Source organism: Rhincodon typus, chromosome 8 (genome assembly GCF_021869965.1).
Source record: "Rhincodon typus isolate 14 chromosome 8, sRhiTyp1.1, whole genome shotgun sequence".
NCBI lineage: Eukaryota > Metazoa > Chordata > Chondrichthyes > Orectolobiformes > Rhincodontidae > Rhincodon > Rhincodon typus.
The window spans coordinates 77,706,600-77,731,080 of NC_063339.1; the positions used below are offsets into that span (position 1 = coordinate 77,706,600).

At 40.6% G+C, this 24,481-nt stretch overlaps 2 protein-coding genes across 2 annotated transcripts in view; one reads left to right on the top strand and one right to left on the bottom strand.

Annotated features, from left to right (window-relative positions):
* The window catches only part of LOC125483793 (cytosolic phospholipase A2 zeta-like), a 96,437-nt gene extending 95,141 nt beyond the window's left edge, over positions 1 to 1,296 (top strand). Inside the window, exon 18 of the mRNA XM_048600477.1 lies at positions 671 to 1,296. Within this exon, the coding sequence (XP_048456434.1) occupies positions 671 to 917 (247 nt within the window). The 3' untranslated portion in view covers positions 918 to 1,296. The remainder of the gene's footprint in view (positions 1 to 670) is intronic.
* Positions 1,297 to 1,859: 563 nt separating this feature from the next.
* Positions 1,860 to 24,481, bottom strand: part of eif2ak4 (eukaryotic translation initiation factor 2 alpha kinase 4) — a 104,288-nt gene continuing 81,666 nt past the window's right edge. The window contains exons 28-37 of the mRNA XM_048600478.1: positions 22,495 to 22,599; positions 22,140 to 22,262; positions 20,441 to 20,521; positions 16,218 to 16,327; positions 14,587 to 14,645; positions 12,348 to 12,445; positions 10,601 to 10,669; positions 8,586 to 8,630; positions 7,834 to 7,952; positions 1,860 to 5,419 (exon numbers count right to left, since the gene is read on the bottom strand). Of these exons, the coding sequence (XP_048456435.1) occupies positions 5,362 to 5,419; positions 7,834 to 7,952; positions 8,586 to 8,630; positions 10,601 to 10,669; positions 12,348 to 12,445; positions 14,587 to 14,645; positions 16,218 to 16,327; positions 20,441 to 20,521; positions 22,140 to 22,262; positions 22,495 to 22,599 (867 nt within the window). The 3' untranslated portion in view covers positions 1,860 to 5,361. The remainder of the gene's footprint in view (positions 5,420 to 7,833; positions 7,953 to 8,585; positions 8,631 to 10,600; positions 10,670 to 12,347; positions 12,446 to 14,586; positions 14,646 to 16,217; positions 16,328 to 20,440; positions 20,522 to 22,139; positions 22,263 to 22,494; positions 22,600 to 24,481) is intronic.

Sequence of the window (24,481 nt, forward strand, 5' to 3'; positions counted from 1 at the left end):
ACTAGTGATAAAAAATTCACTTAAGAGCCTAAATCCCACTTCCTCCACAAGGCACGAACCGTCTCAGCTAAAATCACCATTCTTATCCATACATGAATCAGTAGCTTGCTGGGTTTCCTCAGGCACTCCTGAGCTTTCTTTCAAACTAATGACTGAGCTCCTCAAAAGTCAACCAGTCTACTCCAGCTCATGTTCTATCTCAAGCCTTCATTTCCTCCAAGCATCTTTCTGTCACCCTTCCTTCATACATTTATCAAGCCCTGTTTTAATTCTTCCAACAATCCCCTCCTGTGATCCACACAAACATGAAGGTATTTCACCCACATTTCCCTGAAAACCAAAATCCTCCTTTCTCTTTTTCCAATCCACAATTAGTTTTGTTGCTCCTGTCCCTGCAACTTACTCGACTTACTCTTTCATCTAGTCTCCATTGCATTCTCCTCTATCTCGTCCTCCCTAATCACCCAAGTCTACCCTCAAGATTCTGGAGCTCGTATTCATTCTCACTATCTCTCCTCTCCAACATTTCTTTGTAACTTATCCCCAAGACAATCTGCAAAGCCTCCAATTCTTCAGCTGTTATTCAATCTTCTATTTTCTCTTCTACATGTTCTGGGATGTATTGCTATGTTAGTCATTACTTTTGACATTGTGCATTTATATATTAAAGAAACTCAGCAGAGCTTTGTCAGTCACTGCTGTCTGTATCTATTGTAGGAGTCCCACGTACATCTGAGGAAGATAAAATCAATCACAGTTTTGTCCTGGAAGCTGAGCATTCACCATACAGCACCCTGAACTTTACATACACACCTGATGATTTTGACAAGCTGGTTGATCTAAATTGCTACAATGTGATGAACAGTAAAGACATTATTCTGATGATCTTGAGTAAGGCATTAACCAAGATGAGTTGAGCCATATAAATGAATGTTACTGGATTGAATACTGAATTGTTGAACAAGCCTCGTTCTTTCCTATTCATCCATCCCTTGATTTATTTGAAGCTGAGTCAGCCTTAATCTCCTCATTGATTTCTTGCATTGCAGAAATGTTAACAGACATCTAGCTCAGACCTTGGTCTGATCTGTTCAAAACATGTCACGAGCAAGTATCAAATTCTAATTCGGAAGCGTCCCTCTAGTCTTCTGGTTTATTCTTCTGGAATAGCAATTCACCATCGTGGCATTGGGATTTAAAACTTGATAGACATTCCAGCAAAGAGCATCAAGTTGTCTCACATCCCCAGAACTCAGACCTCTACTGCAAGGTCATCAACATATCAATACTGAATGGCTCAGATATTCCGATTAGGGTTAGAAACATAATTTCTGAGTCCAGTAGGCTTAAAACATGTCCACTTTAAATGACCTTTACTCTGGAAATTACTGGACACAGGGCTCCAGTGAATCTGTCCAGGAATCCTCAAACCCAGCAATGGAGATGGTCATCATCAAAACTATGTCCCCTTTGAAATCAGAGTGCCATATTCTGTAGTTTAAATGTATAGTAGTTACTTTGAGAGCTACTGTGGAATGATAAGCCTGTGAGGTAAGTAAGTAGGGATGTGGATTAGTGTTTCAAATAGGCTAGGTTTGTTTTTCTTGGGCGGGGGGGTGCGCAGCGCAACAAGGATTTTGGGTCAGAGATGAGGGGAAGGGTGTTGGGTCTGGAGGGAATGAGTAAGGCAGGATTTCAGTTTAATATTTACCTTGGAGTTACAGTCAATCATCTAACCTTTTCCAAGCAATTATTAAGCGTAAGTGAGTCAGCAGTCTCCAAATTCCAGGGGTTTTCTGGCCATCGGATTATCTGGGCCATTAACTCCCATTCTTCTCCATCATGCTCCCAGACTTGAATTTTTCAGCATTGTGTTTTTATTTCAGATTTCCAGTATTCATAGCGATGTACAAAAGTACAATTCTATCTACATTACTGTCACCTTTTACTCCTTCTATTTGTGACCAAACATGACCTAAAAAGAAAGCAGTTTTTTTCCTAATGTAATTCACATTTAAACAATTCATGTATTTTATGTGTCTACAGGCATCTGCTCCAACATACCATTTGTCAAGAAAAAACCCAATCAGCCACAGTTTTCCATTACCTACAACAGAAAAATTATTGTATGCTTAGATTCTCAGTTCATCAGGTTATTGCCACTTACATCTGAATTAGAAATGTTTAAATAAATTGTTTGTTGGCATTTATGATTTACTGTGAGATGCTGTTATTCATCTCATTAATCAATTCTGGGAGTACCTTCTATTGAGAGACGTGTAGTGTCCTCTCTGTAAAACACAATATTTTCTAATTAACCTGTTCACAGATGTTATTACACACTTCTGGAGTAGGTGGGACTTCAACTTAGGACCGCAGGTTCAAGAGGTTGGGATACTATAATTGTATCACTAATCTGAGGTGAATTCTGGGCTTCACTAATCATCAAGACACAGTTGGGATAAAAGTCCACTTTTAGATTGGCAAATTATAGCCAGCAGGCTGCCACAGGGAATCAATGATTTGGTCATAACTGGTCTACAGTCTACATTGGTGACTTGGCTGAAGAGATGGAATGGCCTGAAGACAAATTTGCTGGAAAGCAGTAGTGAGGAGAATGCAAGAGAGTCTACAAGGGATATAAACATGTTAAGTGAGTGGACAGAAATTTCACAGATGGAGTTTAGGAAGATACCGACATCTTACTGTGTATGGTTTTGGTATCCCTCCTTAAATAAGGAGACACTTGTATTTGAAGCAGTTCAGAGAAGGTTCACTTGGCACATTCCTGAGTTGAAGGGGTTGTCTTATGAGGTAAGATTGATGATTTTATTGAAATGTAAGATTTTGTGAGGATGTTTAACATGGGGGAAATCAAGAAATATAATTTCAAGAAAAATGGTCTCCTATTTGATAGAGATAATGTATTGAATCCTGATGGGTATAGGCTTGTATATTAGGAATAAGATCAGAGGAACATAGCAAGGAACAAAGTTTCAAAATTCAATGGATGTTAGTTGGATGTACAAAAAACTTAATTGAAATTAAGATTATATTAATGAAGCATGACAGTATAGTGGGATTTTTTTCAGTAAAACATTGGTGTTTGTACATTACCTTTACTCATCAGATTGTTCAGGGCAGGTGCAAGTTATATAGAGCCATTTACAGTCTGGGCTAGGTTTGATAACAGATTAAATTAAGTCAACCAGCATTACCTCTTCCTTCACTCATGAACAAAACCAACAAGTGATGGGATACAGAGAAAGTTCAGGAGACAGGTATCTCACATATATACAGATTTGTTTGTTTTCACTATAGGTTTTTTTTAAAATCTAAATTCACAGTATCAGAATTACTAAAGGTTTTGATAAACAAAATTTCCTAAGATAAAGTATTCTAATCTGCTCAGTATAAGGTGATTTGATACAGGTGTCCCAGACTGTCCACCTTATCTAAAACTGTTCCCACGAGGGGATGATATAAGGATGAAGGAACACAGATTTTAGATTTTGGACAAGAAGTCTGGGGGACATGAGGAAGAACTTTGTGAATAGTAATAACCTATAAAATACTGCCTGTTACAGGAGTGGAAGCAATTTCAAAAGTAACTAGACTAGCATTTGAGGGAATTAAAATTTGCAGGGATAGAATGGACTCTGAGGATGTCTGACTGTCTTTCTTCCAAAGGTATGTCCCTACTCCAGTGTCCATGGAAAGGGAGCATGTGGAGTCCATTGGCCTTGGTTCGTGATCCCTAGTACTGACGTTTTATCTAAGTTTTCTAAACATTTTGGTTATTCTTTTTAAAATAAAAAGAGTAGGATGGGACTGACTGGATTGCTGTACTGAGAACGCTGTCCTAAAACTGATGGGCCAAATGACTTCTTCCTGGACTGTAAAAACTATATTAATCCCACTTAGCCACTGCCAAGTTACACCAGGAAACTAGGGAAAGCCCCAGTTAAATCTCAGGGCCCATTTCCTTTTACCCTTGATTAGGCGTCCTCCTCCTCTCTTCAGCCCGAAGGCAGGAAGAACATGTGAAGTGAAATACAGATAGTCAATAATGAAATGCCATGAAAACAGGTAATCAATTTTGAAACTGAACATTAGCTATGATCAAACTTTTGAGTACACAGGGAACATTCAAGTCACAAATTTAGCTTTAGCATTGTTCCCAGCCTTGGTCTGGTTAGTGGCAGTGATGGAAGGCTACATTCAGCGGACAAGATGAATCGGTCTGAATGTGCCAATACAGCTCAGCAAATGACTGACATTGACCCAGGATGGAGATTAGTTTTGGTTAAGGAACACTATTCAGACACCATGATTTTTAACTAAACCATATGTGTTAAAAATCCTCTCCTGTACATTAATGTATTCACTGGCTAAGGAACATTATGGTTTAAATTTATACGCCATGATTTTAACTGAACTGTATGTGTAAAAAATTCCTCTCTTGCAATCAGTGTATTCACTGGCAGAGTAGTTAAACAGCATGGATCCTCGAAATTCAGTACAGTCTCAAAATTCACTTATTGTTGGGCCTGGCCTAGAAATTGATAAATTTAAAAGGCACTTTTTTCTTCAATTCAAGCACGTAATTTTGTAATTCAAACAGTCTGGGTGACCTGAGTGGAAAGCTGCAGCTGGAAACAGCAGTGTGTTTGAGTATGTGACAATACTGCAGGCTCAAAGTTTCACTGCAAGCACTGGCTGAGACCTGAATGAAAATGGCTGTTCAAAACCTCAAGCTTCCCTCAGCTGACAGCAGAGAAGTACAATATCTCTCAGGGGGCTGGTGTGCGACCATATTCAGCTTAAGACTACCTGATTTGGGAAGAGTGGGTGGAGCAGATAATCTACAGAAGCATGTGAAGAAATAGAATATAATACAGTGGAAAAACAACAAAGGAACTGCTCACTAACACATCTCATACCGATATTAAACTTTTGCCTTTTGGTAACACGTGTCTCAATCAGGAAAGTGCACAGTACTTACAGCATGAAAAGATCCTCAGTTATTTTAAACTCCAACTCTTGTATCTAAAAGGATGCACCACTCAAAACTACATTAGCAAACAGCCTGCTGGTGCCCCTAGCTGGTAAAACAACTACACAGGACATTTGACAGTCACCAACTTTGCTTTGGCAGGGGTGGAGAAACTGAGTGAAAGTGCAGGGCTGAGAACATAATCTCAAGGAGTGCTGACTTGATGGTACATGATTTATCACGTTGTCTGTCATAACTTCTCTTGATTCAAATAACTCCAACTGATATCCAGTTCGTGAACTCCACAGGTACAATTCCCTTGGTCAGAACAACCCTTCTGGACAAACGTCAAACATGGAGCTTTATTAGAATAGAATCCTGTAGTAGTCGTCTCTGTAACTGTACAGGACTAGGCAGGACACTCTGTGGAGACATAAACATGCAACAAGTTCAGGTTCAGGTTCAGATGCAGATCATAGTTGGAGCTAGCTGTAGGATACAGGGTCTCTGGATCCTTGCTGTGGATATAGATTCCTACCGTGAAATGTGTTTGTCAATCATTTAGTTGCAACCCTTTCACCAGCAACCATTAGTCTTCAGCAGAAAACAGAAGTGCCTCAGAGGGTCCACATTACATCTGGTGCAGGACTGAAATGATATCACTGTCACAAAAATAATAGGGCTCGTTTGAGGCTGGGAGACATGCACCTCATTTTAGCATCCCTTGCTGCAGCTTTCCTGAGACTGGTTAATGGGGAAGTCCATAACGAGCTTTATACTGTACCTTGTCTGTGCTTTACCTGCATGAGAAGTTCGATGGTTGTATGGAAGTAGCTTTACCAACATCATAAGAACCCAAAAAATAGGAGCAGGAGGAGACAATTTGGCCTCATGGACTGATCATTTGCTTCATATCCCTGAATTCCTTGAGAACACAAATCTGTTTTTCTCAGCTTTTAAAAGGTATTAAACAATGGAACATCCACAAACTCAGTATTTAAATTAAGAAGAATTTCTTGTTTCTAAGTTATCTGCCCCTTATCCTGAAACTGTGCTCCCGTGTTATGGATTCACCAGGCGAAGGAAACAAGCCCTCTTTGTCTACCCTGTCAAGCCTCTTCAAAATCTTCTATGTCTTAATGAGATCACCTCATTTATTAACTGTACTGTCTCCAACGAAATTATACACTGCCTTAAATGTGGAGATAAAAACTGCTCACAATGCTCCAGATGTAATCTCACCAAAACAACATATAATTGTAGTAAGGCTATAGCTGTTCTCCATATCCCTTGCGATAAAGGTCAACATGTAATTTGCCTTCCTAACTGCTTTCCTTGTATCAGTACACCAGAGTCCTTCTGATCATCAATATTTAAATATTCACAATTTTTAAAAAAGTGTTCTTATTACCTAATGAATGACCTCACGCTTTCCATATTACAGTACATCTGCCACGTGGTAGTTCAATCACACTCTGTTGATATCTCTTTATCCCCCTCTCTCCGTTTACATTCCCATCGAGCTTTGTATCAGCAGTTGACTTAGATGCATTACGCTCATTCTTTTTGTTAAAGTCATTATCATAGACTGTAAATAGCTTAACAAATGACTTTTGAAGATTCAAGTATAATTCTGCTGGCTCCCCTTTACCCATCCCACTGATTAAATTCTCAAAATTTATGAAAATGAATATATTTGCCAATCACAATTTTGCTTTTCTACAACCATGGCAATTCTGACCGTGCAATGACTTTCTAAGTACATTGTTCAGGTTTCCTTAACAATAGGTTTGCCTTCTTACTTGAATACTGAAGTTATATTTGCTACCTTCCAGCTGGGGCTGTTCGATAATCGAGAATTTTAGAAAATCATAAGCTGTACAAGCCCTATTTCTGCAGCTACTTCTTTCAGAACCTTACAATGTAAGCCATCATTTGTGTGTCTATTCTGAAGATTAATTCAAAATATTAGTCCTTCACCTCTGCCATTTCCTTTTATAAATTATCTTATCGTCTTTTGATGATTCCAAAAACTCTCCTTCCTCTGGCTTATTACCATTTTTTGCAACATTATAAGCCTTTCCTTACATTCTTAAAAACCTTAGTAAGCCAGTGATGGAACTTCCTCACTGAATTTTTGTACGTAACGCAATGAATTTTTATTCAGCATTTTATTCATCACTGCTTCAAATATTTTCCATTGTTTACTTACTGCTGTACCTTTTAGTTTATTTGCCCAACCATAGCTCCTTTCAAGATTCTAGTTTTAGGCGAGTAAATCGCTCTGCAACTTATTATGGAAGTCTCAAATGTATTGTAACTACTTCATTGCCACAGTATCTTCTCCTATGAGATTTTTAATTAACTATCAATGGTTTTGCACCCAAGAAGGTATATTCTGTATCTAGTCCTGTGCTGTACTTGTCCTGGAATGCTCGAAACATTAAAAAAAAAGACAGGTAATGGATGCCTGAAAATGGGAATGTGCCTCATTCTCCAGCTTGATAAGCACAAAACTGAAAGTTTCATTGTAGTTTGGCTTCTAGATGAATTCTCGGTTGTAATTATTCAGAAACAGCATCATGAACTGGGAATGTGAAGCCTGCTATATTCCAGAATTAAGAGAATTCTACAAGAGGTCAGAATATCTAATCGTAGTGTTAACTGCAGTACTCCCCCAGGATCCCCACACAGAATCTGCAGCAACACCCAGGAACCGTCTTCCTGCCACTGACAAAAACTACCCATCACAACATCCAGGAACCGCACCAATGTCCCAGTACAGCAACCAGGAATCTCTCCCACTTCTCAAACACACTAGTGTGCTCCCATCTTACCTCTTGATCAACTTGAAATGGTGGATTTGGTCACAGATGGATTTCAGGTAGCGCTGTTTAGTTGACCGGGAAAGCAGGTGTTGCACGCTGACATTGAATGTTTGCTCATCTCCACCGTACTAGGACAGGAGGAATAAAGAATCAGAGCAGGCACAGGCAGAAGAGAACAATCAACTATTCCAATACCAATGTACATAGGGAGTGCTGAGATGACCCAAAGACATTGGAAAGTGCACGCTCAGATTTTGAACCGACCAATATGTAGAATACTGAACTATGTAGAATACATAACCCAGAAGTAGGTCCAATGCTCCATTCTGGTGATTAAGCTTTAAGTATACAAATCAAAGGCTGTGGAGTTTAATCAGTAGCTACAGCAGAGACTTAGCTGGTGTAAGATATTGATCATTGTTTTACAACAGGCATCAGTGGCTCTGGGAATGATAAAATGCAACCAAAGCCTACCTGCCTCTGGGTGTAGAAGGAGGAATCAGCCTGGGCTGTGATCTCAGTCAGACCATGAATTAACCAGCCAACACATGAGTGTTGGGAAGTGAGTAGGTACATGACAGGATCTATAACAGTCTAGCCATTCTTACTATAGGATGCAAGTGGCCTATGAGAAAATGAAGGATTGGACAGGCAGATTTTATAAACAGAAAAAGAACACAACGGTAGACTGTGAGAGTCTTTACCAAACTGCCTAGGCAAAAAAACAGTCATTTATTAATTATACAGAAATGAAATCTTACCTCAAGCGATAAGAAGCTGATCAGAGTTTCCTTCGATACGTCAACCTGTAAATTATATCACAAACCTGGTTGTATGTACTGATGTGATTTCTTTACCCAAATCCACAGCTGGTAGAATTTAAATTCAGTTAATAAACCCAGAATATAAAGCCACTTGCAGTAATGGTGACCACACGACCATTAGTGATTCTGCAAAGCCATCAGGTTCACTTGTGTCTTTTAGGGAAGGAAATTTGCTGTTCTGACCTGGTCTGGTCTACAAGTGACTGCAGACCCATGGCAATGTGGGTGACTCCGAACTGCCTCTGAAATGGCCAAAAAAGCTACTCAGTTTAAGAGCAATTAGGGAGGGGCGACAAATGCTGGCCATACCAGTGTCACCCACACTGAAAGAATAAGAAACAAAGTCCGAGGCTCAAGTCACATTCCAGACATTTAAGCAGTAAATCCAGGCAGACCAGTCATTGCACTACCCTTGCCTAACATAAATCTACCATCTCAGCTTTGAAATTTTCAATTCGTCAGCTTTTTGCGAGTGAGGACCACGATCAAGCATCCCAGATTTTCTGCAGCCATACTCTATTTAGGCCTTTTTTCCCCTTGCCCTGGGAGAGACCATGTTTTGTCTTGGATTTCTGGAGCAGCAGACATTGGAAAGTTTATCGTTTGTGTCTAAGGCTGGCCAGCAGATAAATCTGAAAGGCAACAGCATAACAGCCCGGGCAGCTGTGCCCATCACCACACACACTGACCCCATCTCCTTCACCACCACCTTGCTCTTTCATGTTTGCTAAACCATCCTGCTCTCACAGGTTCATTAGCTGCCCCTACCCCATCAACACCCACACAAATTTCCATGAGCACTTGTATAAAGAGGTGCTCCCTAACATCCCCATGGAATAACCTAGATTTAATTTTAAGGTTATACCCCTTATTCTACATTCTCCTACAGAATGAAAGAGGGGATTCCTATCTATCCTAAAAAAAAATTGACACACTTAAACACTTCAATTAGGTCACCCTTTAATGCTTTATACTGAAGAGAGTTTAAGGCAGTCTAAGAAACCAGTCCTTGTAATTTAGCTCTTTTGGCCTAGAATTATTTTCATGAATCTATGTTACACCAATTTTTTCAAGGCCAAGTAATGCTTCCTGAGCTTTAATGCCCAAAAACTGAAGAATATTCCAGAGTAGGTCTAATCACTGTTTTATGAACTGTGCTTGACATAAAGGCCAACATTCATAGATCATAGAAACCCTTTGGTGGGAAACACACCCTTCGGCCCAACAAGTCCACACCAACTCTCAGAACATCCCACCCAGACCCATCCCCCTAATCTACACATCCCGGAACACTATGGGCAAGTTAGCATGGCCAATCCGCCTAACTTGCACATCTTTGGACTGTGGGAGGAAACCGGAGCACCCGGAGGGAAACCCATGCAGACACGGGGAGAATGTGCAAACTGCACACAGACAGTCGCCCAAGGATGGAATCGAACCTGGGTTCCTGGCGCTGTACGGCAGCAGTGCTAACCACTGAGCCACTGTGCCGCCCTTAGTGAACATTGTTCCTATTCACTAATTACGACTGATTATTCTTTGAAACATTTTGTTTCTCCACACATCCTGTTTTTAAAAAATGCACTGATCTCTCTAGTTAGCTTCAAAGTTCTCAGCATGACTGTGCATACTCATTATCTCAGGCTCATTATCAAAGGTAAGGACTTTAAAATGGGTGGCTCTGTCTAGGCCTACTCCTACTAAATCAGGGCACTTTGCATAAGGTCATTTTAATAGAAGTCTGTTTTCTCAATGCAAAGAAGGGACACACTAAAAAAAAAAGTGCCATTTATCCCTCGCCCTTTCTCTTTGTCTCACTGCCATTCTTCAGGTTTTAAATATATAGTAAGTGACCCTCTCTCCGGTGATCACAGCAGCTCCGCTTTTGGCTGCAGTTTCAGACTCTAAATGTGCCCAACACCAACACGTGTAACAATCGTTCAGTGACTCACCGCTAAAACCTCAATGTCATTGCTTTTCTGCTGCAGGTTATTAACAAAGGTTTGAAGTCTTGAGAGAACCTGAAAAGCAAAGAGCTGCTTTAAGAATGACTTAAAGATGGATACAGCACATCAACAACCAGAAAGAAATGGTGCTTGCTATCCTCCTCTCAAAGGCACTCACTATTGTCTAATCATCAGTGTCTACCATTGTACGTTTTGTTAGACTACGTGCTTAGTGGGCAATGATGTATATCCATCTACATAGAGTTGTGCTTGCCTGCAAAGATTATGCGGTTTTAGGACTTGCGCGAGTATGAAGTGCACTGCACAGCAAAAGCTTTTTTATCTGAAGGGAAACAGCCCCATGGAAGAGGAAGGAATTTAGATTGTCAGCACTTAAATTAGAATGGAACTAATGATAGCATTGGACAGCTGTTAAAAGATTACAGAGTAACATTTTCCACGGGGTTTCAAATCAATTATTAACAGAAAGTTGGACTTGTTGAAAAGGCCAGAATTTATTGCCCATTCCTAACTGGCGTGGTAAAGTTGCTAGTGAGTTGCCTTATTGTACAGCTGTCGTACATTTGGTGTAGGGGTACCCAAGTCGTTCCCATATATCTCCTGCCCTTGTCTTTCTCGGTGAGTCTGGTCACGGATTTGGAAGGTGTTGTCAAAGGCACCTTGGTGAGATGCTGCAAACAGTACACATTGCTGACACTGTGTGTAAGTGGTTGGGGAAAGTGGATGGTTAAGGTTGTGGATGGGATGCTAAACAAGCAAGCTGCGTTAATACAAGCTAACTACTGCAAATGCTGGAAACCTGGAATAAAAGAAGAAAATGTTGAAGAAACTCAGAAGGTCCATCCCAGTCCTGACTTGTGCCTTCTGGATGATAGAGTCAGGGGATGACTGACTTTCTACAGGATTCCTCGCCTCTGACCTGCTCTAGTGGACACAGTATTTATATGGTTTTGGACAATGGTAATCCCCAGAGTGCACATGGTAGGAGGTTCCGGAATGGTAATGCTTTTGAGTGTCATGGGGAGGTGGTTAGGCATCCTCCTCCTGGACATACTTACCAGCTGGCACTATCAGCCCAAGCCTAGGTGTTGTTCAGGTCTTGCTGTGTGGGCACACGGAATGCTTCAGTATCTGAGCAGTCGAGAATTACATTGAAGGTTTGTGTGATTTTAACCTTAAGTTTCTCAATTAATGCATTATGTTGACCAATCTCCCAAAAGAAAAGGTGGCTCTCCCTTTTCACATACAATATCACCTATGAAGATGCATTCTAATAGAGCTCCGAATATAACATATCTTCCTGAGGGGTTTTGTTGAAGCATATCTTAAGAATAATCAATGCTGCCATGTCATTGGAAAGGGGGAGGGAGCATGAAAACATTACAGGGGGAGCCATTAAAATGATCTGTCTAGAGCCCCGGACAGGAAGTCTATTTTCAGCTTCGGTCAATGGCAGAGTATTAGAACATGGGAATGAAGCATTAAATAAAATAAAGCACCAATAACAGAAATCAGAAAGAATTTACAAACAAAACCAATATCCAGTATATTTCAGTTAGGATCTATTGTCACAGGCTACTGATAAACGGTTTAAGTTTTCAAATCTACAGTGATTTGATCTGATTATATAACATTATTTGGCAATGAGGCATTTTCTTTCCAGTCTCAGCTATGCTTTGGTTTAGGCCCTGTCTAAAGTACAGCGGCTCCCCTAGACAGATCCACTCCTTACCTTTTCCTCGTATCGCCGTTTCATGCTTGCTGACAGTTTCTCAGGTGAAATTAAATTAAAATTTGGCACTAAGGAGCTTCCATGTGATTCAAAAGGTCCTGTGGGTGAAAGCAATATGTTAAAGAGACACTTTTGACATACCTGGTTAAGTGATCAAATACTATCATTACTTCTAAGAACACAATGTTATAATTATTTAATATAGTAGTTTGAGAGAAAGCATTGTTAGGGGACAGGAGACCAGGACACACAGATATTTCAATCCCTATAAGTTATTGGGCCTTGCAATATACCTTATAGTCAAGACACCTCATCCTGACATCCTGTGCCCCCAATATGAGTCTTCTTCAGAACCCTAAATTGTTCAGCATTTGCTAAATAATCCAGAGTGCCAATAATTATACTGACAACCAATTTAAGATCATCAGTCAGGTTCACGTGGCTTGTACCTACTGAAAGCTATATATATTAATACATGGTCCTGTTCTTTGGAGGCAAAATTAAATGTATAAACATTGCAACATTTGTTTTTTTACATTTCAACATTTTGTCAAAAAACTTCAACAAAAGTTGGCCTTTTTCAGCAGTCCTCAAGTTCTGTGCTATTTAAAGATATTAGTAAACTAAATTAAGGATTGTTGAGGTTAACCAATCTATTGTGTGAGCCAGAATCCTACTGTGTCTACAGCATTTCAATGTCAAGAAGAGCCTGCTATTTCTGAAACAAAATGAACAAATTTAAAGCAGGAAATGTTCAGCAGGTCTGGCAGCCATGGAGACAGAAACAGCATCATTAACAATAAATGTCAATGATCTTCCTATCAGAAACATGGGAGCTCTAAGGGTGTGGAGTGTATTATGAGTGGGGGACTTGATTGTTCATCACGAAGAGTGGCACAGTAGCACCACAAATAACTGAAACTAACTAGCACAAGAGTGAGCAAATGGAGAGAGATCTGAGAAGCAACTGAAAGACTGCATAAGATGAGAATGACAGAGCTGCTGGACATCCTGCACAATATGGGAACTTTGTGACCCGTGTCCTGGTGACCATTTGTGCAGCAGGTATCTGGTTGCAGCAGCTTGAGCTCTGCAGTTAAAAGTTGAGTAACAGCATCATTGCAATGCATCCACAAAACTAAGAGCTACATGGATGGTACATTTACGAGTATGCAGGGAAGAGAGGGAAATAAGTAACCAACACACAGTCATAAAAGACTAGGTAGGTAGAACAGGTGCCCTCCTGAGTGCATCAGGCTCATCATTCAGTATTCAGTTCTGAATATCGATCAGATTGATGGTTCACATGAAAAGTGTATCCATAGCCAAGTCCACGGCACCATGGATTAGCTGCACAGGGGACTCACGGAAGGCTGGAAGAGCAATATTGATAAGAATCTGACAGTTTATGGAACAGGTAGATTTTCCTGTGGCCATGGCACAAATCTAGGATTGTGTGTTGTTTCCCTGGTGCCAGGATAAAGGATGTCATTCAGCATTTGCAGTGCACCATGAGTCGGGAGAAAGAGGCGCGGTTGGGTGCAAGCCAGCCAGCAGGTGGTGCTGGGAGATAAATGCTGACCTTTCCAGTAATGCTCATAAAGAATAAATCAGATTTATAAAAGGAGCTAAAGGAATTTCTTTCTTTAGAGATAAAGAAATTATCTTAAGCTTTTGAAGCTGCATCAATGATAAAGCCACAGGTAAACCCAGGACAAGCCGCCACCATAAAAGTAGCTCCAGAGTTACAGAGCAGCTTTTGCTAAAGATTTTCTTTTCAATTGTTCCTGCATGATAGACATTCAATTGTTGTAAGGAGCATCACAGTATGGTGACAAAATGAACTGAAACACTGCCTCTCAAAGCCTTGATGTTATCTCAATTAGGATTTTTTTTCCTCTTCAGCATGCTCTGAAGAGGTGGAATATTGTACTTACCTCCAATAACTGGAAACACTGTCCTGTCTGCACTGTAAAGCCACCAAGCCTGTATATAACTCATTTCCCAAAGTGACTCAAAAAACTGGAAAAAATGATACAGATCCCAGGGTATGAAATAGAATTGGACTCGTGAATGGTATACCAGTGATTCCAACCATGGGAATTCAGTCAACGATATTGTTATTCAACCCACACGTCCCACTTCCCAGTGAGAGACTAAGACACAATCCTTTATCAAATGTTAAGTGGGGTATATTGCTGAAACCATACCATTGCTTAGCCAAGGAAGCTAATGGTACCTGTAGAACTGCTGAGTGACCCTTTCAGGTTCTGAGAGGAGGGGCTCTCTGGAGTTTCCCTGTTTAAAAGAAAACACAAGGAAGACAGTCAACAGAACTCAGCCTGGGGAAACTTCAAACCTAGCAAGGATAAGAATGGTTAGGTCAAGCAATGATCACTTTTCATAAACTGATGGCATTCATTGTTGCTTTCTTTACATGACCATTCAAAACTTCTCATTTCAATAATTTGCTCCTGATGTGGCCATTCAGCTGCAGCCAGAAGGACGTAATGCTCAAGGGCTTAAGTGTATTTTAACCAGCAGTGAGACAAGAGGCACATTAATTAGGCAGGACAGTATACTCTTGCTTCTGTCCTCTATGAGAAGCAATGGTCTCTTCCCTCATCTAACTAGTGAATCACAGCTTTAGACATTTAGAGGATTCTGCTTTTAATCATATTTTCAAACCAAAACACAATGAGACAATTACGGACTGCAGTTTGGAGAAATCACAGAAAAGAATAAATGAAACATTACAGGAGTCCATTCAGCTTGTTGTGTCTATTCCTGCTATCTGCAAGACGACAGTCAGTCCCACTCTCCCCATTATCTTTTGTAAAACATCACTGAAACGAGCTCCAGCACACTTTCAGGCAGTACCTTCCAGATCCTAACCACTCAATGTGTATATTAAAATCTCTATCCTCTGGCCCTCAAATTCTCTGTCAAACAGAATGGTTTCTCTCTGTCCAGTCACTTAAAGGTTTTGAACATCTCTATAAAATCTCAATCACCTCCCACTTCAAAATTTATCCACACAACTAAAGAGCCTCATTCTTGGAATCATTCTTGCAAATCTTTTCTGCACTGTCTCCGATGTCTTCACATCGTCCCAGAGATGTCATCCCAGAATTGGACACCATGCAACAACTGAGGTAAAAAATCAAAGTTTTATAACTGTTCAAAAATATTCAAAAAGCCCACAATTCCATATACTTCATTAATTTTCTCAACCTGTCCTACCTCCTCCGATGTTTTGTGTATACATATCCCCATGTTTCCAACCATTCCACCACGTCTCCTATCCTCCTCACAATTCACAATATTTCCAAGTTAACGTGAACCACAATTCTAAACACCGATCCCAACATTCCACAAAATGCAGTACTGCCAAAACCTTCACTAACCCTACACATCACAGTTAAGGGCCCTTCACTAAATCAGCAGAAGAAAGACAGGAATTCTGATGTTGTTGACTGAACACTCAAATGAAATTCCTCATTGCCTTCAATATCTTCATTCCAAGAGTTTAACCTATTCCCAATAAACCTGCAATTAGCTCGGAATCAATACTGCATTGCAAAAAATCCACAGTTTCCTCTATCAATTAAAAAAAATTGTTTCTGCCCTTCCCTCTTGCATTTTTAATATGAATCCAAGTTCTTTGATTGAGATTCACAAATCAATAATCCTTTGCTTTTTGCATTTACTCTCCTGTACTTCAGAGCCCACTACCTGATCTAACCTGAACTTCTCTACCCTGGTGAACACAGTCCTGACCTCAAGTCTCATCACAGCTCTACTGGCTAGCTCATACAAGACAGCAACCATCGCAATCATTGACCCTCTGGTCTACAGTAAAAATCTCACCTATTGCTCTTTTCCTCCGAGATCTTAGATTTGATTTTCTTTAAGTGCTCCACTACCTCCACTTCCAGAATTCGTTTTTCAGTTTGCTTGTCCTTTTCAAATGATCGTACCTGAAAACAGCAAACGAGAAATGATCACAACATGACAAAAGCCCAACTCTCTTGGCACAGTCGTGCTTTGAGAATTCCTGTCTCGCACAGCCACATAGCTGGGAATTAGAGACATAGAGATGTACAGCACAGAAACAGACCCTTTGGTCCAACTTGTCTATGCCAACCAGATATCCTAAATTAATCTAATCCCATTTGCCAGCATCTGGCACATATCCCTTAAACCCCTCCTATTCATATACCTATCCAGATGCCTTTTAAATGTTCTAATTGTACCAGCCTACACCATTTCCTCTGGCAGCTCATTCCATACATGCACCACCCTCTGTATGAAAAGTTGCCCCTTAGGTCCCTTCTAAATCTTTCCCTAATCACCTTAAACCTATGGCCTGTAGTTTTGGACTCTCCAACCCCAGGAAAAAGACCTTGGCTATTCACCCTATCCATGCCCCTCATGATTTTATAAACCTCTATAGGGTCACCCCTCAGCCTCCCAGGTTCCAGGTAAAATAGCCCCAAGTCTATTCAGCCTCTCCCTAGAGCTCAAACCCACCAGCCCCAGCAACATCCTTGTAAATCTTTCCTGAACCCTTTCAAGTTTAACAACATCTTTCCTATAGCAAGGAGACCAGAATTCTTGCCTAATTACTGGGGCTGCAGAGACGGTTATTTCCCTTAAAGATAGGGTATTCCCAGTTTCCATGAGTTCAGACAAGATCTCTCATAATTCCTCCAACCAAACTTGCCATGCTCCCTACAGGATCACACACTCCTTCTCTATCACCGCTCTCCCCAACCACACAGAGGGTCTCACCAGTGACCTCAAAAAACCAAATGAACTACACAAGGTGTCCAATCAGTTCCTCATGCCCAACCATACGCTCTAAGTTTCCCTTCCTACCCCTTCACCACAGACAGGGTCTGCCTTTCCCAGATCAGACCTGCACCCTATCTCGCCCCAACAACACAGAGGGTCTCCTCCCTCACACTGCAAGGCTCCAAAACTCCTGTCTTAAACTGTAACAAGAGTATAATACAATTGATGAGGAACCTATAAATTGTGCACTGTCATTTCAGATCTGAGGAAATAAAAACAGGTATAAATGGTGGGTAAAGAAAAGCTGCAGCAAAGGGAACACAGAAAAACTATCACAGGAGTGACAACTGTTTCTATAACCTTGCAGAATTTACTACTATCAAGGTTTTTATATCATTTAATTACCATTAAATCAAAGCAGAATACTGTATATCAATAAGGCAACAACCGCAAACCACTCCTAATAAATATACTTTACAGCCTAGAGGGAGATTTCTCTAATCATTGAACTAACATCTGTGGAAACCTTTACATGCTCTGTTACCACCTCTCATCAAAAGCACAGCCGACGCTCCAAATTGATTTATCCCCTTGGGTATTTGCAAAATTGGCAATGCAGGGGATAGCTACTGGCAGGCAATCACTCTCTGACTGTAGTGTAACACTACTTCTGCTGCTGTTACAGAAATGTCATCTGCATTCTTGTTTTGAGAGGCAGGCTCACAGCCAACACAGATTGTAACAGTTGTGGTGAAGTTGCCTTCAATTACCTGACTAGAATCAGGGCATAGTGAAAAGGGAAACATTTAGGTCAAAAATTCAGTTTCATTTTCCGGCATGCTTCACCTTTGCTTGTTCAGTTCTTTTACCTTTCACTCTATGAGCCCAAGGCTCTGACAAAGTACATCAAACCTGACAAGTGGGCAAGGTCAGAAATCACACAACACCAGGTTACAGTCCAACAGGCTTATTTGAAAACACAAGCTTTTGCAGTCTTACTCCTTCGGGTGTTAGCGAAAGAGGTAGTATCAGACACAGAATTTATAAGTAAAAGATCAAAGGGTCAAACCACTTATGAGGATGTACTAAACAAACCTAAGGTGCTGTTAAATGTTTAATCAGTTAGAAGGTTTTAATTTATTAATATGTATATGTAAATCCCCGAAATCCTTTGAAGTCACTGTCCTGAGAAAACTAAAGGTTTTATCAGTGTAAAGAAGAGATGACATTTTAGGTCAGACAATGCATGTTAGGTGTGACGCCTTGTTTAGAATCTGTTTGTGTTTTGGTTTGGAGTCAGACTGGTTTTATTTCTAAAGTAGGAATTTATGAACCACCACATTGACTGACTGTCTACAAATTGTGTGTTTTTTGAACAAAATAGAATGTATCCGCAAATACAAATTCACCCCATAGATTTATGTGTGTGCACGTGTGGGGGGGAAGAGAGAGAAAGTGTGAGCGAGGGAGGGTGGGAGAGAGAGAAAGAAAGTGTGTGTGTGTGTGTGTGTGTGTGTGTGTGTGTGTGTGTACAGGAGAGGATCTATGTGAGAGTGAATGTGTGGTTGGGCGGTGGATGGTGTGGGTGTGGTCACCTGCAGTGCAACATGAGCCCAAGGTTCTGGTTGAGGCCATCCCCATGGGTGATCTTGGGTTCCTGTCACCCCACACTATACACTCTTTCTCTCTCTCACACACACACACACACACACACACACACACACCCTCTCTCTACCCCAACCCCATCCTCCCATGCACACGCGCGCACTCACACATTCTCTCTCTCTCTCTCACACACACACACACACACACACAAATCTGTGGGGTGAATTTGTATTTGCAGATACATTCTATTTTGTTCAAAAAACACACAATTTATGGACAGTCAATGTGGCAGTTTACAAATGCCTACTTAGAAATTAGTCTGACTCCAAACCAAAACACAAACAGATTCTAAACAAGGCCTCACACCTAACATGCATTGTCTGACCTAAAATGTCACCTCTTATTTACACTGATTAAACCTTTAGTTTTCTCAGGACAGTGACTTCAAAGGAATTTGGGGATTTACAAACACATATTAATCAATTAAAACCTTCTAACTGATTGAAGATTTAACAGCATCTTAGGTTTGTTTAGTACATCCTCATAAGTGGTGTGACCCTTTGATTTTTAAACTTATAAATTCTGTCTGATACTACATCTCTCACTAACACCTGAAGGAGGCGTAAGACTCCAAAAGTTTGTGTTTTCAAATAAATCTGTTGGACTAAAACCTGGTGTTGTGTGATTTCTGACCTTGTCCACCCCAGACCAACACCAGCACCTCCACATCCTGACAGATAGGGGTCTCAAAGTCCTCTGACTGTAGCGACTGACAAGATGTTGTAGATTCAAGTGATAAGCAACTTGGCTGATAAATAGCCACTTCACAGTGGGGTAATTAGTAGCAGCTTGCAAGGGCAGTCAGCAAAGACTGGGAGAGATAACATACAAAGCTTCAAGGTTTACAGAGTAATTGAAAGAAAAGGAGTAAACAATTACCCTATAGAGAAGGGAACAAAGCAAGCAAAGGCAGTGACACTCCAAAGAACAACTATCACAGAAACGACAAAAACAAAGTTGCTGGAAAAGCTCAGCAGGTCTGGCAGCATCTGTGAAGGAAAAAACAGAGTTAATGTTTCGGGTCCAGTGACCCTTCCTCAGAACAGAAGTGACCATCCCTAGTGTCTGGGACGCAGTGGTTGGAGACCCCTTCGGAAAACTTCAGCTAGGTTCATCACTCATGGGTAATACTTAGGCTAGCTTGCAAGTCCTATGCTTTACTTTGCTTGATTTGTAACATTAACTGAGGTTTTGTTTGCTAAATCAGTTGTAGCCAGATTAAAGGATCACTGAGTTAACTGACTGATCTGTCTGAGTGATCTCTCTCGGTATTGAGGACATTCTACCCTTCACTTCCCTCCTGAAAGCATGAACTCATGCAGAGATACTGTCCAGTGGAAATAGCAGAGTGATCAATAAATTACATCTTACAAATTTCACGTGGTTCTGAGGGACAGCCTTAAAACTTAGTTATAAGTTCCAATCTGCAACATTATTGGCTGAACGAGAACTGAACTGCAGATGACCGATGTAAATGTTTTGGTAATATTGTACCAGTTAGATTTTGTGGCCTTCAAAAGATGCAGCTCCACCACTGTATAATAATACACAATGCATGCACGGATTTGCTTTTAAATAAGGGGCACTGGGGATTTTAATATTCAGATATATCTTATTAAAAAGTTTGTTACCTTCACATGTTTACTCTCCTTATCAGAGATAAGGACGGAGTAACTGATTCCAACCTGTTTACAATGCTCCTGAGCTTCTTCCTGAGATTAAAAAAATGCCGACACTGTTACTACATCCACGTGAAATCAGAAACACACCTTTAATTCATACTGAGCACAGGATGTAGTCAGGTAATGTTGTTATGGACCTGACCAAGCCCCCTCAAAATATATTAAGATAGTCCAGAGTTTAATTTTTCCTTATTTAAAAAGTAAAAGTAAATGTAAGGCGTTGAGTTCCAGATGCAATTTGATTGGTCAAACTACTCTAAGCAAAACACACTATTTTTACACTACAGTTAAAATACAGACAAAACAAGAAGGAAATAAAATAATTTTCTTTAACTGTAACTATCAAAATGCTTTACAAAATTATATATTAGCTGTTCCAATATAGTAACAGCCCATAAAGACACCCTTGGCAAAGGCAAATTCAGTAAAACAAACTGTTTCACATGCAAATTCTAGCAGCAGGAAGAGAACCCCAGCTTTTAGCTGTAATGGAGAGAGGAATAAGAGCTTCCATATTCAGCTTCAAGACCCCAGCAACTGCTGAAAGCTAAAACTAAAAATCCTGGTTCTGCAAGAATTTGACTCCATCCATTCAGGCTGCTTCTAAGTTGTTCCAACTTCAAGACAAAAAACATCAAGGCCCCGCAAGCTGTTTATTGGCCTTGAGAAGTCCGCTGGGCACCTCCGTCTCAACCTTTCTTCAAAAAAAAAGAACAGGACAAAATACACCTCTTAAAGCTATAGTATCATCCCAATATAACATAAACAAAGATTGATTTAGTGTGAGAATGAACATAGAGGCAGGATATACACAAATTCAATCCCTGGTCAGTGCTAAATTAGCTAATCTCAGCTGGGGTTATCAAGAGTGGAGATTGTAAAGACATCCACCCATCTTCCTACCCTTTTGCTGTACAGGTGACCATTTCCTCACAGTTCATGTCACCCAGCTTAGTTGAGACGCTCCCTTTTATTCCAATAATGGTCATCTGTTTACACATGAAGAATGACCAAGGATCCCATGGGCTATCAGTGGGACACCAGGCCGAAGGTCAAGTCCTCCCAACAGTCTTTTTAGTAACGTAGAGCCTCTTCTTATTGAGATGCAATAACCTATATCTTGTTTAATCTAGAAGATGTTTCTCATTACACAACAAGACGGCTATCCTTGCACACACTAGACCACATAAGCCTTTAAGGATGTAGTAGGCTTAGATGTAGCATATGTGTCTGAAAGGGTTAATACTTCATTGGGGTCACTAAGCACCACCCACACTGATGATGTCATGAGGAATCGGTGAGAAAAGTAAGGTGGAATCTTGTGGGAAATGGACCCAAGGTTCAGTCCTGCCAACAGTCTAATCTTATAACCTGCAAATATGCAATAAACTACATTACATTTAGTCTACAAAACCCTTCTCATTAAGCCAGACACTAGACAGCCTAAGCCCTTAAAGAAACCACACATTTAGAAGATATAAATGGCAGCACACGTAACACAGACAAGCTGAGTAATCATGGCGTTAAACACCAAAGTATATCTGCCTCCTACATTTCCTTAAATCAAGGTGCTTGGACATCAGTTTCCATCAATAGACCTCTAGCCTCTTAAATTACATCCGCATCCCAAATCTACTACATCCATTACCTGGGTGACATTGTGCAGCAACTCAGCTTTTATGCCAGATTTCCACAATTGCAGAATGAGGCCAATGGCTCTGTCCAGTGACACACTCCCGACGGCAACCACCAGGATCTCACAGATAGCAGGCTACAATGGAAGACAGTTGGTTGTAGAGTTATCAACCTGTAGTTCACAAACAGCTCACTGTTACAAGCTTAAGAAACAAAAGTGTTTGTGTTGGAATCCATCTCTCCAGCATGGCTCCAGCATGGCCCCAGCCCTCACTCAGTCACTAAACACTTCTTGTGTTTGGCTAATATATTACACATGAAACCAGCAATGATATAAAGTGCAAGATAATACTCTTGGCGTAACTCACCTGCTCAGATGCGTTACAAAGGGTGTAAATTTTATCCAAGGCAAGGCTGACTCCTACAGCAGAGGGCAGTGGTCCCACAACCTGTGGTTTCTGGAACTCAAGGATCTAAGGAAGAGGAAGAACAACTCATAATAATTCTTATTTCTTGAAAAAGGAAAATTACATTTACAAACAATTTTGCACAAATCTGCAAATGCCGAAAGGGATGAATGCAGAGCATGATGTTGTTCCCGTAGTCTGGGATTGCTCTATGACTGAGTTTTGACCTGGACTAATCTAGCTAATCTCAGCCAGGGAAGCTGGTGCTATCACTTCCATTACAAATGATCTCAGTGCTGTCTGCAAAGAAGGGAGTGGGGAACTGAGGAACCATAAATCTTTCAGAGTTCCTGCTCCAGTCATCCTTGCTTGAAACTGGATGTGTGGGGATCACTGGGCAAGGTCAGAATCAGGTCTGTTAATGACATCATTCACTGCTAAAGGTGACGTTTGCTATCTTAAACATAAATAATAATAGGTTAGGTGATGTACTAAATAATTGCCTACTCCATATCCATAGCAAATCTGGAAAGGAGATGGTGGAAACAAAACAAAGAACTGTGGATGCTAGAAATCAGAAAAAATATACAAAACAATTGCCGAAAAGACTCAGCAGGTCTGGCAGCATCTGTGGAGACAAAGCAGAATTAATGTTGTGAAGAAGGGTCATTGGACCCAAAACATTGACTGTTTTCTCTCCACAGAAGCTGCCAGACCTGTAAGTTTTTTCAAGGAATTGGGAGAATTGGAAAGCTATAATGAGCAGAAACTTGTATATTATGTCATAACTTGTGGCAGGACAGGAGGAAGATAGTTCCAATGATGACTGTAGAACTAGACTCTACAGAGTTGAACAGACCCAAAATTCAGCTGATTTTCCTCCCTCCCCAGTTTAAATGTCAGACACCTTTCTACAACGGAGGACACAAATCATGATTCAGGGAAAGACAGGATCAATCTATCACTCTGCAATACAGTGAATGAGAGCTTCAATAAACTTCTGTGCTGTAGAAACACCCATATACCTTGCATATGTGCATACAGAGGTGCAGACTCTTCCTAGACAATGGATTCACAGTAGGCAGGTCTATTTTTATCTCTTATCCACATGACTATCCTTCATGGATAGGGTTGGAGAGAGGTTGGTTCTTCAAACATGGATTTCCACTTAGACATCCAATAACAGGTATCACAGAGAACGGAAAGCAAGTGGATTTGCCCATCCAGTACCCATAATCAACAATGTTGTTCCTACATGGGACCTCATTAAGATAATTCGATAACTCGGACAAATTGAGAAAATAACAGCATTTCTGGGTTATCATAATGGCCATGTAGCACCTCAATCACAGAGATTTTTAATTAGAAACAAAATATATAAGATATGCCTCGAAGAATGACACGTTTCACGTGTGCAGGAATGTTCTTCAGAGACAAGTCAGTACCAACACATTCAGCAATGGTGTGGGGGCGGGGGGAGGAATTACCTTGCATCAAGTCACACCATGACAAAACCTAGATAGTTTGGGCTCTGCACAACAATAAATGTGGAGGACTGACATGGAGTTGAAGATGAGTCAAACTAGATGGGAAGGCAGTATCAACTTTTACTTGATCTGCTCTTATGCAAGATCTGCACATTGATACCTGAGGGCTACAACATCACGCAAAAGGAAATGTTGGAGAAGTTAGTGAAGCGTGGAAATGAGTCGGACAAAACAGGTTCAATCCACATGCCACATCAAGGTTGGGTGGCTCTGCTGTGACTGCATCAGAGATACCAAAATTAACCACACTGCCTCAAGGCTAAAAAAAGAAAATATTAACAAAGAAAGCACTGATAGAAATTTAAACAGTGTGAACTGCAGCTCAGAACAGAGTGGATGTCAGTCATGATGACTTCCGTGCTCCAATAAACCAACAGCTCTCATTGTTTAGCATGATATAT